General features: G+C 37.7%; 1 protein-coding gene across 3 annotated transcripts in view; it reads right to left on the bottom strand.

Annotated features, from left to right (window-relative positions):
- The window catches only part of CNTRL (centriolin), a 75,633-nt gene that overhangs the window by 37,831 nt on the left and 18,338 nt on the right, over positions 1-19,464 (bottom strand). For 2 of the 3 annotated variants that reach the window (XM_037495317.2, XM_037495315.2), the window contains exons 7-12: positions 17,488-17,674; positions 12,950-13,143; positions 8,374-8,493; positions 7,024-7,252; positions 5,332-5,441; positions 4,594-4,788 (exon numbers count right to left, since the gene is read on the bottom strand). In XM_037495317.2, coding sequence (XP_037351214.1) covers positions 4,594-4,788; positions 5,332-5,441; positions 7,024-7,252; positions 8,374-8,493; positions 12,950-13,143; positions 17,488-17,674 — 1,035 coding nt within the window. Of the gene's footprint in view, positions 1-1,665; positions 1,820-4,593; positions 4,789-5,331; positions 5,442-7,023; positions 7,253-8,373; positions 8,494-12,949; positions 13,144-17,487; positions 17,675-19,464 lie in introns of those variants that run through there. The other variant, XM_037495318.2, reaches the window with a different exon arrangement.

Below are 19,464 nucleotides of genomic sequence, written 5' to 3'. Positions count from 1 at the left end.
AGCATTCAAAAAAGATAAACACATGCAATTTGCAGCAACATGGATGGCGCTGGAAGGGATCATGCTCAGTGAAATAAGCCAAAAAGAAAAAGAAAAATACCAGATGGTCTCACTCATAGCAGGAATCTAGAAAACTTAAATAAGGGACCAGGAAAATGAACATAAGAAAGTGAAAATCAAAATCAACAAAAAACTATGAACCAGAGACACTTTTTGGGGGGTGGGGGGCGGGAGGGGAAGGATTGGGGTCAGAATGGGGCGTTTGCAATTGTATGGGGGAATATAAAAATAAAATTTATTATTTAAAAAAAAATACCTTGGGGGGAAAAAAAAGAGTTCTGAATAAATACTATTTTGGAATTTAAGTTTTTTTCCCTGATATAAACAAACATTTTGTTTTTAGGTCCCATAAACTGGGAGTTGAGGGAAGCTGCAATGATCATTCAGTCCAGGGCCTCCCTGGTGGTGCAAGGGATTGAGCACAGCACTATGAAGCTATCTGCAGCCACTGCAGCATGAGTTTGATCCCGCTCAGCCAGGGAGCTACCCACATGGCGCAGCAGATCTCGCCTGTCTTGCCTGCTGCTCCCCTCAGCAGTGTATTTCAGTTGATCTGCCTGTTCTGTTCCCCACTCTGTTTCTGGTGGGCCCTTTCAACCCCCACACCTCTGGCCTGTACCCCAGTTCTTGTATGCATAAATAAAAAATCGTTAAAAAAAAGCATTCAGTCCAACAACTCTCAAGATGTCAGGCTCTAAGGAGGCATCCCTTCAGTTACCACACAAGGCATGGTGGAAAAGAGCTTTCATGTACCCACACACCTTCTCACCCCTTGATAGTCATCACATTAGGGAGCTATTAACTGAAATGAGTGGATTGTCAGGTATGCTGGGAGACAAAAATGAGAACCAATGATCTCGCCAACTCCGAATATCAGCTCCATCAAACGAATTGCCCATGGAGAGAGAAAATAATTCCATAGGCAACTGTTCATATGGAGACAAAATTCCCCAAAGAAGCACTGCCCTCTCACTCACACTCTTCTTGCTCTCATTTGTCTCCACAGACTGAGAAGAACAGAACAATATATCAAGAGAAAGAACTAGCTCCCAGCCTGAAAATCAGACTCCAAGGTTCCAAGTCTAAGAGCTCATTTGATTATAAAAGAACATTTCTCAGTTTTAGATGTCTGCTGCCTCCAAAATAAGAAAGAAAAGTCTCTTTGTTTTTGAAGACCAAATGATTGGAAGGTTATTTCATTATTGGTAAAATTTGATGGGCTTTTCAAAACTTCCCTGGCCACATTCAAAATGCCCATCTGAAATCTTTCTGAAAAGGTAACTGCACATACAGCTTACCTTCTGCACAAATTTAGGATTTTATGGGTCAAGAAAGAATTTAAAAAAACCCTCCTGCTCTCTTATCTACACCAATGAATCTTTAAAATTCACCATTAAGAATTCCACTGAATTCTATAAATTCTATAAATGGAGGGGGGGGAGGGCAACTGGCTCAACATGCCGAAGCATTAAACACATGGTGCAAAAACAGAGAGCGATTTTTCATTATCTCGGCGCTCACAAAAGAGTTATTGTCGAAACAGGAACTTACATCTCTGACTCCTCCTCCTTTAAAGTCCTTTGTACAGAGAGAAAATGATCATACCTTAATTTTGTCCGGTTAAAACTGAGCCGCTGAGAACAGCGAAATTGTGGGCGGAACGCTTTCTAATGCTGTCTTCAAATTCATGTGCACTTCCCTCTCTGACAGTCACATTTTGGTAAACGCCTAGGAGCCTCTGTAACTTCCCAGTGCTCCAAAGCACAGTCCCGGTGGGGATGAGCGGCAGCCTAGTCGCCCAATCACAGGCAGATTGAGCAGGCAGGCCCCACCCTCCTCACTTTAAATCACAACACAGGAAGCTCTGGAGGGCCAATCACTCACAGCCTTTGCAACAGATTACTACAGGCAAATTCTCTCCAGAGAACTGTTACCTGTTACTTACTTGCACAGAGCATTTCCAGATGGGAAAGAGGAAAACAAATCTTCCTCTATGATGTTTGCTACTGTGATATTTGTGTTTCTAGCTATTAACATTTTTTATACCTAAAATGAGATATGACTTTTAAATAATACCTTTACTTTTTGAAAACTAGTTAAATGCTTTGTTGAAAACCTGACTGGGCTTGGCTCTGAGCTAATTTTAAACATAACTAGTCTCTTTAGACCTTTAATTCTCTTGTGGAGAAAGAGCCATTTATATTAGCATATGCCTGGGTTCTACTTTTTCCTAAAAGAGTGACCTTGGGCAAATCATTTAATCTTTTAAAAATCACATTTTCATTTTCTGAAAATTGAAAATATAATGCCACCAATCCCATATGGATACATAAAACTCCTCACTAGTATATGCAAAAACCCCAGCACAGTGCAAATATACAGCTGGCACTTATTAAGTCATACTATTTCTTAATCTCACAAGCTTTTACTTTTAATGCTATTTGCTATTTGGAAAGACACTTCATTTGATTAGATTAAAAAAAAACTAGTTAAAGTACCTACAGCTATAGAAAAATATGCAGGGATTACATATTGATTTTCTCTCTTTTGCTAAAATTTTCACATTTTGTAGCTTAAAATGGTGTGTCTGTCACTAGTCAATAAGGTGACAATTTAGAAAATGATGCTCCCTCTGGGTGAACAAATCAGTGATGCTCTGGCACTCCCACTAAGGTTATAACCTTAAGAATGAAGCAACCTCTAGTAATTTTAACAAAACCAAAGAGGAACCTTAAATCTGTTTGTATATCTCATTCCTACTAACACAAATTGATTTTGACTACCCTCAACACTTGGATGCCATTCCTAGTTCTCATTTAACTTTTTCCTATATGTAATTCTTTACAAAAATCCAATGAGCATTAGACTCCCTGCCTGCCAAGAATATCATAGTCATTTACTGAAAGCAAACAAATAGTTCTGGATTCTGGTTAGACTCATAGAAGAGGCAGGAAAGGATATTTGGGTAGTGGTTATAGATTGCTTCCTTCCTATCTGCCTTGATGAAAGCATTCATAAGCATAGTCTGTGGGGATAAAGTTCGGTTATCCTCAGCGGCCTTATGATGATGGCAGACTTCTGAACAAATAACTATAATCTAGTAAGCTATTATTGGCCATATTACACATTACTTAAAATCTTCAATTTGTTTTTGTAATAAAAATTCTTTAAAGTAGTCAAAGCTACTTTTGGTTTCAATTTTAACACTGTCTTAGGCTTTTGTTAGAAAGGACCTTATGTCTATGAAGATGAGGTGACCCTTTGTCAAAATTAGCTGACCTGCAAAAAATATCTATGATAGTTTACTAAAATGTTTAAAGGGATAATTAAACAGGTAAATAAAGCAATTATTAGTTCATTGTCCTTACCACATTAAATTTTACAATTTCTCTTAGTTCAGAAATCTTAAAATTATTTTTAAAAATCACTTTACTTCTCAAAGTATACCAGTAAAACATGAAGGGAATACTTTATTTCTACCTTTCAAATGCTGGATAAAATATAAGCCATTAGTAAGACTTCTCATGGCAGGGACAGTAAAAAGAACCTAACCCTTAATCACCTCTGGCCACATTTTTTTTTTTTTTTTTTAATAGAGGCATGTTTTTTATTTATTTATTTTATTTATTTATTTGTTTGTTTGTTTGTTTATACATGCACTGGGTACAGTCAGAAGCGCGGGAGGGTGAGAGAATTCACCAGAGCCAGAGCGGGGAGCAGAGCAGGCAGAAGGACCGAAGTACACTGCTGAGGGGAGCAGCGGGCGGCAGGAGAGGTCTGCGCGCCATGTGGGACCCTCCTCCAGTGGCCGGGGAGCAGCCGGGGATCGAACCGGTGCTGCAAAGGCTGCGAGCAGCTTCGCAACCCAGCACTCAACCACTGCGCCACCTGGGAGGCCCACCTCTGGCCACATTTTAGGAAGACATACTGTGGAGAAATATTTCCTTTTTAAGGACAAAACAATATGAAACAATGTATATCTTTAGTATAATACTTGCATAAAGGATTAAAGAAATGGTAAAAAAAAAAAGATCTCTGAACCCCCTTTAGCTCTCCTGTCTCACCACTTTGTGCATAATAAAGAAAAAAAAACACGGGGAGAGGGAAAGGGGAAGAGGCTTGGGAGAGCAACTTGGAGCAGGTTTGACACAATGAAGTGTCTTGATTTGAAATATAATTAGATTCAACCATTTAGAAAAAAATGTACCATGCATTGATCATTCTACCGAAAAGTTATTTTTTTCAAGCCTAGGTTGTTTTGCTTTAAACACCCACACCCACACCCACACACGAATGTGTGTGTGTATGTAAATGCATGTGTGTATGTAAATATGCAGACACATGTATATATAATATGTATACATATATTATGTATTTATACTCAATACACATACATATAATATCACTCAAATTTGTGCAAGAGACTAAAAGAGACTTTCAGCAGGGACTCTGCTTCTAAAAATGATGAGATAAAATACTTAGAAAAATTTTCTAGTTCCCATAGAACAGGCCAACATCTCTTCGTTTACTCACATGTTTTGGGTCTTTGGAATCCAGGTTGTCTATGGTAATTTGCAGGTCCCTGATCTCCTTCTGCTTTTCAGCAATTTCCTCCTTTTGCTTTTCCATCTCCATTTCCAGATCCAGAGCTTCTTGGCGTAATTTATTTAGAAGTTGTATCTTACTACTCAACTGCTTGAAAAGAAGGTCTTTCTCAGCTTCTGAAATCTAATCCCCCCCCACAAACCAACACATGATTAACAGAGAACAGCAACACTGATTCACAAATTTGAAGAAAACAACTTCCATAATTTAAAAAGTTATTCTATGCTCTACCAGGTTTTTTTAATAAAAGTAAAGTGTAGGTGTTCTCTAGGCACTCCATTCAGCTTATATTTTTGTACTTTTATGTAAAAACCTTATAAGTTTATGAAAACTAATAATTTAATAGCAGGTAGAGATGAAGTTGTCATTCTAGCATAAGGCAGTTTATAAATTATAAATAACCATAATATTCGTGGTGGCTGACTTTATGTAGTACTTATCCATGTTATTAGTATGTTAAACAAATTTATAGTATAATGATAAATGTAGGAATATATTTACTCACTTAAAATAACTACTTTTTCTAAGTTATTTTTCCATCCATTTATTTAAAAATTATGTACAGTATTTACATCTATCAGTCAATCTATCTAAAGCTTTGGCCAGTACTATTATAAAAAATGTCCATATTTTGTATTTCCTCTCAGCATTGCTGCTTTTACATACTTTTTTGAGTTGTATAGCTTCTTCCAGTTGTTTAAATTCTTCAGTAGCTCTTAAAATTTGTTGTTCTGCTTTCTCTATTTTATCATGCAGTTCTGATAGTCGAGTTTGTGCTGCAAATTTAAAAGCCATGCACAGAGACACAGAGAAGAAAAATCTTGAATTCTCACATTTCTACCATTTTTTTCTGTTATAACTTCCTCCTCCCAATTAATGGGTGTTATTACAGATCAAAGGACTAAAAAACAGTGATTTCATATTAGTTTTCCTATTATTCTCTAGAATAATCTCAACATGCTATAGAACTACAATCAATCCTTTTATTTATAAATTTAACATAAAAGGGACTTTACTTGGTACTCCCAACATTAAAGAACTCTTAGAGAATAAGAATTTTATTGGTAAATAAGCAGTTGTGCTAAGAGGGCCTCCCTGGATGGTGCAAGGGATTAAGTCTCAGCACTAAGAAACTATCAGCAGCCACTGCAGCATTAATTAGATCCAGATTCCTGGCCAGGGAGCTAACCCACATGCCCTAGCAGACCTTCCCTGTCTTACCTACTGCTCCCTTCAGCAGTGTATTTCAGTAGATTCAGCTGTTCTATTTCCCACTCTCTCTGGTGAATCCTCTACATCAGCCCCCCTCCCCACCCTTGCTACTGCCCCTCTCGCCTATACCCCAGCTCCTGTATGCATAAATAAATAAAATAAACCTTAAAAAAACTGTGTTAAGAGGCAAATGCTATATATGATGGGATGCAATATCAAGAAATTTATTATGGAACAGTCTTCTCAGCTGGAGGTGATCTCACATCAATTATTTTCTACCTCAAATTTCCAATTCCTCTCTCTCTCCTTTCCTCCCTGCCTCTTGTAAAACTATGAGCCTCAAGATGATAGTCTGCACACATATCTGTTAATTTTTCTCTTCTACACAGCCTTGCATTTAGTATATGCAGACACAGACAACTAAGTGTCTTTTCTCCTGCTGATTAAACTCCACTGGCTTTCTATGTTTTCCATTTAACTATCAATCAAGGGAAGATAAGCTGCTAATCTGACTGGTGAGCATCCAAGATGGGCCATGATTATTAATGTGAAGCAGGCACTCAGGACTGCTTTCTCCTACCCCATCTATGCAGCTTAGTGGTCAGAAGATTCAGAGTGTCACTGGCAGGGTCTCTAGGTCCCCTATTAGATTGACTTCTTCCTCTTTGTGACTCACCAGAAGGTGGTAAGTTTCCCTGAATTGTTTTGGGGGCTAGGTGCGATAGATCAGGAAAAGTTAGAGGGGAGTTTTTAGGCTTAAGTCTAAGGAGAGTACACTCATCTAGCTTATCCAAAGCACAGCTATGCTACATGCATAGTTATCAGTGAGGTGGTACTTTCCTTGTTTTTATTATTACTAGTTATGCCTTGGAATGTATAGCTCCAACGGTGAGAAGGACATGTTGGCAGGATGAGGATTCTTGGACCGCTGGATATGATATCACCAAACTACTGTCAAAAACCCCATTCTCCACCATAATAGGAATCACTAAAAAGTAATCTGCTTGATGAGTCACTACTTTTGTTTTAGACTTTTCATGTAAACAATACCTCCAGCATACTTAACTAAAAGAATGGGTATGGCAAAATTTGCCTATATAGTCCAATTCTTTTATATTTTTAAAGAATTTAAAATAGCATTTAAACCTGCAGTTATTTTTTTTTCTTTGTCTTCTAGTTGTATGTCCAGGGGCTCATGTACTCTCAGGTTTACATGTTCATGTTTAAGTTGTTCTCCTTCAGCTGGTTCCATCCTCTTGATCTCTATTGGCCGGGCATTATCAATAATGTAACTCTCTGTGGTGAACATATTTCTCTTGTATCTGGATTTGCCAATGTAAGGGCTTTCATCTGGACCTTTATCAATTTCAACATACTAAAAACAAAATCAATTAATAGATTTATGGTTTAATACATAAGTTGTCAAGAAACATTGATTTTATTAGTGAAGAAACTACGACAAAACTGTCTAAATATTAACCCTACATGCCTAGAAGTTGAAATATATGTATCATTCTTTTATCTTTGTCTTAATACAAGAAAAGGATCTAGGAAAAAAGTGATCTCAAAAGGATTCTTCTTCCCGTCTATCCCTGAAGAGTGAATGTGGATTAACTGATTAGAGAATTACCTACAGTTATGTGATTTCTCACATGCTTAATCTCTAAAGTCAGAAGTCTAGAAGTTTTATTTTGGTTTCTTAGTTTATATATAGATTCTCAGTCTAATTAATTTTAATAATTGCATTTTTAGGGCCTCCCTCGTGGCACAGGTGGTTGAGCACCACACTGTAAAGCTGTCCGCAGCCTCTGCAGCGCAGAGGGTTTGATCCCGGCCAGCGAGAATCCCACAAGGCGCTCTTGCCTGCTGCTCCCCTCAGCAGTGTATTTCGTCAGTCTGCCTGTTCTGCTCTCTCTGCTCTGTCTCTGGTGAATCCTCTCACCTTCTCGTGCATCTGGCCTGTACCCCGGCACTTGTATAAATAAAAAATAAATCTTTAAAAAAAATTGCATTTTTAAACTCTATAACAGATTAGTTATTAGACTTAGTGGGTCATAAGTGATACATCTCTTACAGTGGCATTTATGGCACTTTGTACAAATAATGTTGACTATACTGAGCCAGCGATTATTGAACAATGTAGGGAGATGATATTCTGTGGTCACTGAAGCAAGTAGTACACTTTTTCTGAAAGTATGAATTTAAGGGAGCTGACAATGAGAACCACATTGCTGAGTGAGATAACTGGGGGCTAGACAGCTGTTTTGGGTTATGGATACAGCTGGTACTTTTTTCTTCTTTTGGACTATGCTCAAATTCACTGAACAAAACATTTTGCAGATTCAGTCAAAACACACTTTACTATGCTTGTGTCTTCATAACAAGAAAGTGGAGTGGTTATTGATAAAGTCTTTGGAATGTCTCAGTCCCCTGCCCTCCCTATAGCACCCCTATGCTGGCTTAATTTTAGGTTATTAAAAAACTGAAATAACTCACCTCCGATGGGTAGTAATTTAGTGGCTCAAATTTAGCATCAATTTTATAAAAGGCCAATTCCTGTTCCAGCTCGTACTGTTTCTGACATGCTCGCGTTAGTTCAATGGTCTTCTGTTTTAGCTATTGGCCCAATATGATATGAAACAATATATAGGATCAGTAAGTTAGTATGGCAACTTCTAATCATAACTAATCACAACTAATATTTTTAAAACCCCACAGCACATAGCACAAACTTCAGAGCATTTTATATTAAGTATAATGTAACAGAAAGAATGAAATACAAAATTATTGTATTTTTGTAATTCATTGTAAATTACAATAATTATTGTAAAATACAATAATTATTGTAAATTATTTCATAAGAGATTACATAAAAGACTTTTGAAGTTTATATGCTATTTTAGAATTCAATGAAGATTTTAAGAATCATTTAAATTTGCTTTATCTATGAAAATAATTCTATCAATTTTTTTGTGTCTAATTTTTTAAAATTTATTTTATATATTTTTTACATCACTGCTCATTTTTGCACAATGTATGCATTTTCATCTTGGTTATAGTCCCCATACAATTCCCACCCCCCTAGTTTTGATCCTACTCTCTTCTCCCCAGCCCCTTGTAGTGTGTCTCTGGTTTACAGTTGCTTGCTGATTTTGATTTTTACTTTATTATAATTAGTCTTTCTCCTGGTCCCTTATTTAGATTTTCTAAATTCCTGCTATGAGTGAGACCATCCGGTATTTTTCTTTTTCTTTCTGGCTTATTTCACTGAACATGATCCCTTTCAGCTCCATCCATGTTACTGCAAATGGCATGAGTTTATCTTTGTTGATTGCTGAGTAATATTCCATTGTGTATATATACCACATCTTCTTAATCTAGTCATCCATTTTTGGTCATTTGGGTTGTTTCCATAGCTTAGCTATTGTAAATAGTGCTGCTATAAACATAGGGGTGCAGGTGCCCTTTTGAATTAATGTTTCTGTGTCCTTTGGGTAAATACCTAGGAATGAAATTGCTGGATCATATGGAAACTCTATCTTTAGCAGATTGAGGAATTGCCACGCAGCTTTCCATAGTGGTTAGACCAGTTTGCACTCCCACCATCAGAGCAGGAGAGTTCCTTTTTCTCCACATCCTCACCAACATCTGTTGTTGCTAGTTTTTTAAATATGTGCCATTCTCACAGGTGAAAGATGGCATCTCATTGTAGTTTTGCTTTGCATTTCCCTGATTACAAGTGATGTTGAACATTTTTTTCATATGCTTGTTGGCCATTTGCATTTCCTCTTAGGAGAAGTTTCTTTTTGGCATTTTTTGACTTTGTTTCACCTATATTTCCTTCTGTATATTTTATGATTCCAGGTCTTATGTCTAGTTCTTTAATGCATTTGAGTTGGTTTTTGTGCATGGTGTGAGATAGTAGTCAAACTTCATTCTTCTGCATGTAGCGAGCCCATTTTCCCAGCACTATTTGTTGAACAAACTTTGCTCCATCGCATATTCTTTGCTACTTTGTCAAAGATTAGTTGACCATAAATCTGTGGGTTTATTTCTGGATTTTCTATTAGGTTCCATTGGTCTGTGTGTCTGTTGTTGGTCCAATACCATGTAGTTTTGCTTATTATGGCTTTGTAGTATAATTTGAAGCCTGGGAGTGAGATGCCTCCATTCCCTTCCTTTTTTTTTCAGGGGAGCTTTGGCTATTTGGGGTTTTTGGTGGCTCCATATGAATTTCATCAATATTCTATTTATTTGAAGAATGTCACTGAAACTTTTATTGGAATAGCATTGAATCTGTAAATTGCTTTTGGTAGGATGGCCATTTTGATAATGTTAATTCTTCCAATCCTTGAGCAGGGGATGTCTTTCCATTTCTTTGTGTCTTCTATTTCTTTTAACAGTGTTTTATAGTTTTCTTTGTAAAGGTCCTTTACCTCTTTTGTTAGGGTTTATTCCCATGTATTTGATTTTTCTATCAATTATTTTTAAGTAACTAGTCTAAATGTCTGGTACCTGTTCTCCTAATAATTTGCACTAATTTATTTGACTTACTCTATGATTTTAATGATTGTTCCATCCAAAGTATGGATGGATATGATATTTGACCTTAATTACAAAGGAAGTAGGAGAAATGAGAAGGAAAAAAAAATATGAAATTGGTTTTAATTGCACTGTTATGGCTGTTGTATTTGGCTAATGTACAGCATTTCAGTTTCAATTGTTCAGAACTTTATTTTTTGTAACAGAGGATGTGAATAAGTTTGATCGGACCCAAATATGTAGTGTTATATTTTAATAAAGCAATTCTATTATAATTACAACTTTTAAATTATTTGTAGAAATTTTTGAAGCTAAAAGAAAAATCATCTGATTTAATTCTCTGAATTTATAAAGAAATTACATCCCAGATTGGTGAACTGATTTGTCAAAAGTTACACAATATATTAGTGAAAGGAGTTAAATAGCTTATTAACTAAGTACCAGTATACCAACCAATTCTTTGAGTTCATTTCAAAGGTCCACTAAGTGATTTTTGCCTTTTTTTAAAACCAGTGTCTGACATTAGATACCATACCCAAAACATGCAGAAAAATTTTATAATGTAAAAATGCAAACTAAAAAGAATAAAACATAAACAAACATGAACATTTTACAAGGCCCAGGAAATCAAAGACGTGCATGATTTAACTTACAGTCACCTCCTGATTACCTGCCAAAGTGTGGAATTAATGCTAACCTGGATAAAAGGTAATACTGATGAGACTTCACTGTGTGCCAGACAACAAAGTATCTAAATGTGCTAGCTCACTGAGTCTTCACAGTTAACCTATAGAGATGATAAAAGCTGCACAGAGAGGTCAAACAACTTGTCTAACTGCACAGTGGCAGTGGAAGAGGCAGAGATGAATTTTCAAGTGTCCTGATTTTAAATCCAACACTATTATACTTTGCTGCCTTGATGGCCAACTGCAGGGTATCCAGTGTATTACTACATTGAGTATCTTGTATTCACTGAATGCTCACAATTTCCCATGTCTCAAGAAAGCAATTCACAAACAATAGTATCAACTGATCTTGGACGCCTTTCCCCAAAGATCACTGGCAGTAGGGTCAAAGGCAAATGTGACTGGAAACATGGAGAATGCATGGATGGGTCTCTGTAGGCAAATAAGAGCAAACACTCTCTCTGTGTGTGTGTGTGTGTGTGTGTGTTTGTGCATGTGTTAAAATACTTTTGTGTCTTTCATAGTTCTAGGCTTAGCATAACTAAGAGCAAAATTGGAGTCCAGGGTTCTGGTATGAGCTGTGGATAATCAAGAGCTGACTGCAGTTAACATATTTACCAACTGAAAAATGTTATAAATTCTTCCCCCACATTCAAATTCCTCTCCTATTTACACATCTATAAAAAACTTATACATATACACACAAGCACATTTCTCAAGAAGGCAAGCCAGTTTCAAAACTTAAAATGTACACAAATATATAAATAAAAGTTATCATGCAAATCATGAAAAACACAGTATGCAAGTCAGCCCTGAAGGAACTACCTTTAAGGAAGAATAAAGAATCGGCAGAAGAGGGTCTGCAAGAAACCAAGACAAGGGCTAAAGGGAGAAAGAGCAAACAGACCATCACCTGGAGACTCTAGAAATTAAACTGTAATAATATTTGCTGCTCTTTGCTGGAAACATACCTTTGAGATATGATTATTAGCACCTTTCTTATTCTTATATGGGCACATTTTATCACTCTGAGTTACAGATTTACCACTTTCCAGGATAAATATTACATATTACATAATACCAATTAATATCATAACAATTGAAATATAACTACATGTAATATTTCCAGTGCAGAAGACAAAAGGTATGTCCCTTTAAGTTTGGCTAACTTTGCCAATTGTCTTCTAAAAGTCTTTGCCAGTATACAGTCTCACTAACATTGTTGCTCTTTTTAAAAAATACAAACATGTAGAGGCAGTCTGACCAATTCTTCATAGTGTGTGTTTTACCTTTCCCCTTGGCTCTGGACAGCATGCCATACATAATATAGCCACCGAAGACAGCATTCACCTCTTGGGCAGACATCATACAGAGCACAGTTAATGACTATTCATATAATCTTTTTTTTTTTTTTTTTTATAGAGGCATGTTTTTCATTTATTTATTTATTTTGTTTATACATGCACTGGGTACAGTCAGAAGCGCGGGAGGGTGAGAGAATCCACCAGAGCCAGAGCGGGGAGCAGAGCAGGCAGAAGGACCGAAGTACACTGCTGAGGGGAGCAGCGGGCGGCAGGAGAGGTCTGCGCGCCATGTGGGACCCTCCCCGGCGGCCGGGGAGCAGCCGGGGATCGAACCGGCGCTGCAGAGGCTGCAGGCAGCTTCACAACCCAGCGCTCAACCGCTGCGCCACCTGGGAGGCCCTCATATAATCTTTTGCACTTATTTCTGTTAAGCCAAATATTCCCCTATCTATAGTCAGAAGACTGTGTTTTTAGGCCTACAGGTAAAGAATTTACTATTTTAAGAGAATTAAGTCAACCCAATGTAAAACAGGGACTTACCAATTCATTTTTTGTATTCAGGTTACTCTCTAGCTCCTCATAGTTCTGTTTCTGTAGCACAGCCTCCTCTTTTAAGGATTGGTTCAACTTATCTTGGTTTTTAATTTCCTCGAGAAACCTTGCTTGTTTGCTCCTAAGCTCTTCAGTTTCTGTCACCTTTTTTTCCAGGTCTCTTTCCAGTCTTTCTACCTCTTCTGCCAATACAAATTGAATAGTTTACTGGTTATAGTTTCTACTTGAAAAAAAGTAAGAATTATCTCACAAGGAATAGCAAGTCTCAGAAGACTTAGCAAGTCTAAGAAGTCTTAGAACAGTATAAATACAATTCTACTTTTAAAAAGATTTACTATGGGGCCTCCCCGGTGGCGCAGCGGGTTGAGTGCAGTGCTGTGAAGCTGTCCGCAGCCTCTGTAGCGCCGGTTCAACTCCTGGCCAGCCAGGGAGAATCCCACATAGCACTGCAGACCTCTCCTGTAGCGCCCGCTGCTCCCCTCAGTGTATTTCGGACTGTGTGCCTGTTCTGTTCCCCACTCTGTCTCTAGTGAATCCTCTCACCGTCCCACGCCTCTTTAAAAAAAAAAAAAAGATTTACTATGGTTTTGGGGAAAAAAGACTATTTTGAGCTTGAAACTGATTTATATTTACATTAAAGGTAAAAAGGTATTATTACTTGGATAACAATTTTAAAAGATAACATTTTATTTCCAAGTATTTAATTCAATTAATGCATTGACAAATGAGGGTTGTTTTTTCCCCAGGCCTCTTATTAAAAAATTTGGTATTAGTAATTATACTTTAAAGGATGTTACAAGCATATTTTCAAAATACTGTGCTAACTTAAAATCCTTCAGGGCTTCCTATCACTGTTAGGATAGGATCCATTCTTTTTTTTTTTTAAAGATTTATTTTTATTTATGCATACAAGAACTGGGGTGTAGGACAGAGATGCAGGGGATAAGAGGATTCACCAGAGACAGAGTGGGGAGCAGAATAGGCAGATCTCTGAAATACATTGCTGAGGGGAGCAGTAGGCAAGAAAGGAAAGGATCCTCTGGTTGGGTATCGAACTCATGCTCATGCCACAGTGGCTGGCGAAAGCTTGATAGTGCTGAGACTCTACCCACTGCACCACCAGGGAGGCCCTAGGCCCCATTCTTACATAAAGAACTGTCAAGGCTTTTCATTGCTTTCGTCCCAAACTCCCTCTCCAGCCTCATTTTCAAACACACCCCACTGTGGTCTTTCTGAAATGATTCCACTTGTTGGAATTGGTGATGCTGCTTCTGACCTGCAGGCTTTTATTCACACTTTTTGCCTGAAACTGGCCTTTTCTGTTTCCTAGTAGGCTATTTTACATCCTCCAGGTCTTGAATTTTTCATTTTTTGTTTGGGGCAATTTGGAAAGTCTTCTTTGAAAACATGTAATTTAATTTAAAATTTTTATATTGAGGTAAAATTGATGTACAACATTATATATACAAGTTTCACATGCATAGCATTATAACTCAACATCTGTATATACTACATTATGTTCACAACTGAAAGTCTAGTTTCCCTCTTTCTCCATTCAATTGACCCTTTTTGCTCCAATTACCCATCCTTCTCCCTTTCCTTCTGGTAACCACTATTTTGTTCTTATATTCTAAGAATTCTCTCTTTCTCTCTTTTTTTTTTTTTTTGGTTTGAGAAGCCTGCCCTGACTTCACTCTTTCTCCAGGTTAGATGCATCTCAGGGATGTTCTCACACCACCCTGCACCTTTAATGCAGACCTTGTCACACACAGAGTTGTGAAATGTGATCAAATATTTGAGCTGTTTGCCTCCCTCACTGAAGCTCTGGGAAAGCAGAAACCACATTCCTCTGTCTTACCTCTGGATCCCAACAACTCTGCACATTAAAGGCTCCTACTTACTATTCAAAGTCATGGATGCATCATTAGTAGTTTAAACATTTCTTCCCATAGTATATTTATATCATGGCTTTTCTTGTATTATATATATATATATATATATATTTAAAGATTTATTTATTTATACAAGCACTGGATACAGTCAGAAGCACGGGAGGGTGAGAGAATTCACCAGCGCCAGAGCGGGGAGCAGAACAGGTAGAAGGACCGAAGTACACTGCTGAGGGGAGCAGCGGGCGGCAGGAGAGGTCTGTGTGCCATGTGGGACCCTCGCAGTCAGCCAGGGATCGAACCGGCGCTGCAGAGGCTGTGGGCAGCTTCGCAACCCAGCACTCAACTGCTGCGCCACCGGGGAGGCCCTTATTTATATTTTTAATGACTGCAAAATAGAAACTTTGGGGCATCAAATGTTGAGTCAGGGATCCCAAACTAATAAAAATTTACTCTATTTCTCAAATATTGACTCAAACTATTTAAAACTGCTGTTTTTATAAGTCAAATGGACTGACATCAATTTCAAATGTTTGAATGCACAGTCTCATTTCCCAACATTCTAAAAATACTATTTCATACCTTCCTCTTTCTCTTCAAATCTCTCATTCTCCTTCTGTTTTCTCAGCTGATGATCTTATATTTCATTAAGAAAACACCCCACCAGTGGGAAATTCCTCACTTTCTTTCTACCAAAGCAACAAAAACTACCAATGCCTGCATACATTTTCCCTCTTTTCTGGAGAAAGTCTCTCTTTGGCCAAGAGATAATCTTTTCTCTTTTCCTCTAATGCATCCTGTCTTCTCAAACCATAACAAATGAGCCATGATTTGCCTGTCCTCTGCACTCTTGAATATCCTCTTTGCTTCTATTTACTCTTTGCCCAAATGCCCCCTCCCATTCATTCTTCACTCTATTATAATCCAGGGCCTCCCTGGTGGCGCAGGGGTTGAGTGCTGGGTTGCAAAGCTGCCCGCAGCCTCTGCAGCACCGGTTCGATCCCCGGCCACTGGGTCAGGGACCCACATGGCGTGCAGACCTCTCCTGCCGCCTGCTGCTCCCCTCAGCAGTGTACTTCGTCAGTCTGCCTGTTCTGCTCTCCACTCTGGCTCTGGTGAATTCTCTCATCCTCCCGCGCCTCTGACTGTACCTAGTGCTTGTATAAATAAATAAATACATCTTTAAAAAACAAAAACAAAAACAAAAAAATATCTATTATAATCTAGCATTTGTCCCAATCACTCCCTAAGATCATGTTGCCAATTTAAAGCACATCTCTGTGCTCATCTTAATTCACATCTCAGCAACATTCAACTTAGCTGACCACTTCCTCTTCTGAAATCTTCTCTATGCTTTTGCAACCCACTACTTCCTAGTTTTCTCCTACCTTGTAGGTTTCTCTCTTTCTCTCAATAGCCTGCTCATTCCATTTACTTATGTTTTATTTACTTTTATTAAATGATGTATTTTAGTTTTCAGTTGTGAAGCGAGGCATCTTCCAAGGGGTGCTCTTCTTACATTTCTTCTTTTTACTTTTATTATGTTTTAAAATTTTTAATTCTTTTATTAAGGTAACATTGGTTTATACCACTATATATGATTCAGAATAATTGCTGATCTCGCTGTCAGGTTCCCCATTGTGCTCTTCCCAGCCCCTGTCTAAGTAAGTTTACTGATTCCCATGGAATTTAATATTTTTATGCTCCCAATTTTATGTCTCTAGTACAGATTTCTTTGAACTTCAGACTCATTTTTCCAATATTCTACTTGATATCTCCACTTGGCTGTCTTACAGATATTCAAATTCTGTATGTAAATCCTCAAATTTTCCATTTCTATAAGGGATATCACCATCTAACTGCCTATTCAGTTAGATACCTGGGAATTATCCCATTCATTAGAAGTGGGGCTGATTCTGCCTCCAAAACTGATTGGTCTATTCCACATTCATCGCCTACATATAGGCCACCAACATTTCTACCCTAACCAACTGCAAGGGTCTCCTAACAAAAGTTTTACCTCCAGTTTGCTCTGTTCCAAATCATTCTTCATCCTACATCAACAATCTTTTAAATATATAAAATGGATTATGTCCCACCCCCACAAAAAGCTGCACACCTGGATAAAATCCAAACTCCAAGGCCCTGTGTTACTTCATTTCTCCTTATCTAAAATTTCTCTTGCGCTACCCTCCAGTCGTACTGATCTTTCAGTTCTTCACCTCATCGGGGTCTTCCAACCTCAAAGGACACGCTGCTCCCTCTCCCTCAATACCTTTCTTCATATGGCGGATCCTCTCTTGCCTTTGCTTTCAGCTTAAATATCACTTCCTCAGAATCATTCTTTTATACTCCTCTCCCAAAAGGGGAATAGGGGGATTTTTCTCCTTACATACCTCATCTGAGTTCACTGGCTTTTTGTCTGTCTTCTTTACTAAAATTCCACTATATCCTTAGTGCCAGGCTCGCAGTACATGCTCAGTAAATACTTGTTGAATTAATAAGTTTATGATGACTTTTTTCATGCCAATTTTAATGGCATTATAAAGCTCATAATGCAATATATTCTTCTGAGTAACATCTAAAAATGAATTCCTCCCCCACTCAAATTTAATTTTTCTTTAAAAGTTACCTTACCTAAACTGAACCTCTCAAAAGCTTCCTGTCTGGCCTGAGTGGTTACTGGCTGACCTTCCAAACTTTCCAGTGAACGGAGGTGAAAAATTGTAAACTGGAAGTAATGAGGGAGGGTCACAACTGGATTTTCAACCAGCACCAGAGAAGTCAAATCTTGAAGTGGCTTCAACTTGCTAATATCCTGGAGCTGAAACAATATATAGAATTAGTATTGGTATAATTAAATTTGAAAAGAGTAAACATAACTAAAGGGAATAATAAATCATGGAAATTTTATTAACATGGGAAGGAACCTACTCACAGAACCTATTATCCAATAGTGGTAGGAGGGGAGGAACAGAAAAGGAGCATCTATAACATACCAGGAAGTACTAGGCATTTCCCATATACCATTTCATTGGTGATTCCTCAAAACCTATGCTAAAAGCATTATCTTAATTTTACAGATGAAGAAACTGAAATTCAAAGCTTAAAAGAGTTGCCGAAAGTTCAGGACTTATAAATGACTGAAAATGGATTTGAATTCAAGTCTGTCTAACCCTAAACTGATTGAATAAACTGAAAATGTCTGTTAAAAAAAAAAGATTTTGGCAAGGCTTCACTAACAGTTATAATCGACAATTAAAAGAAATGAGGATATGTGGAGATAGCACATTTTTGACTATCCAAAGGGCATTTTAAAAGTTTGAGAAACACAATTCCTACTAGTTAGTAGAAACAAATCTTCTCTCCCAAATATCACACTCACTGATGCCAATGACAAATATAACTGGGATAAAAAGGTCATACAAAATTAGAAATTATATTGATTGAATGGTTTTCTGGTTAACAACAGCTGAGTACTTTTTAAAGTATCAACTACTTTGAGGAATATTTTTGCAAATTTTAGCTTCATGGCTACCTCTTCCCATCACCCCACAAGCTCCATGAGCTCCAAGGTGATGCTTTAAACCATGGCATGAGGCTTGGGCTGAAGCTCTCAGGTTGTCACAGTGAAATGGTATGGGGTCACCTTACAAGATCTTTATAAAGATGAAATAAGAAAGCTAGACATTGTTAACTGCACAGCATTAAATGTAGTGTGTTATTATTGGTTTCCATTAGCAAAGGTTAAGGAACACAACCTTCAGAGTTATTCAGTGTTTTAAAGCATTTCACATCTATCCCTTCATTTGAGCCCCTTAACACTCCTGTGAATGAGGCAGTCTAGGGATTGTTTTCTCCAACTGAAATGGTGAGTCTTAGATGAAGGGAACCTTCAAAGTCACAGAAGGCAAGTCCAGACTCAGAAATCACATGGATTGTTTTCTATCCTCTGACTGATTTTCTTTATAGTATGACTGTTTCAATTTTGAAACAGATTTAGGTAAATTATGTTTTTAATTAGCAAATGCTTACTGAACATCTAGCTGTATAAATATCATATGAAATTTTTCCTCATCATCAGATTAAGTGAACCATGAAAACAAAGCTGCTCTACTATAAAAAAGCTAGTAATTAACCACTATAACACCTAACTTTATTATAAAGATTAATCCATAGCTTGAAAAAAGAACTCTGTTCTAGATAATCAGTCACCTGGATTCTGGCATAAGTTGTGTGATTTTAGGTAAGAGACTTAACCCCTCTTAGGGAACAAGACTATGATACTTAATTCATAGCATTATAGAAATAATCCCTGCAGTGTCTCCTTAATAAGAGTGCAGGGTCTCCTGGTGGCACAAGGGATAAAGCGCAGCACTATGAAGCAATCCGCAGACTCTGCAGCATGAGTTCAATCCCCGGCCGGCCAAGGAGCAACCCACATGGCACAGCAGACCCCTCCTGACTTGCCTCTATTTCAGCAGTGTATTTCAGTCGCTCTGCCTATTCTGTTCCCCACTCTGTCTCTGGTGAATCCTCTCAACCCCCACACCCCTGGCCTTTACCCCAGCTCTTGTATGCATAAATAAATAAATCTTAAAAAAAAAAAAAAGA

This window comes from Talpa occidentalis, unplaced genomic scaffold (assembly GCF_014898055.3).
Source record: "Talpa occidentalis isolate TD23 unplaced genomic scaffold, MPIMG_talOcc4v2.1 talOcc4.7, whole genome shotgun sequence".
NCBI classification, from domain to species: domain Eukaryota; kingdom Metazoa; phylum Chordata; class Mammalia; order Eulipotyphla; family Talpidae; genus Talpa; species Talpa occidentalis.
The sequence above is the reverse complement of the archived record's forward strand: the minus strand, read 5'-3'. Positions and strand labels throughout refer to the sequence as shown.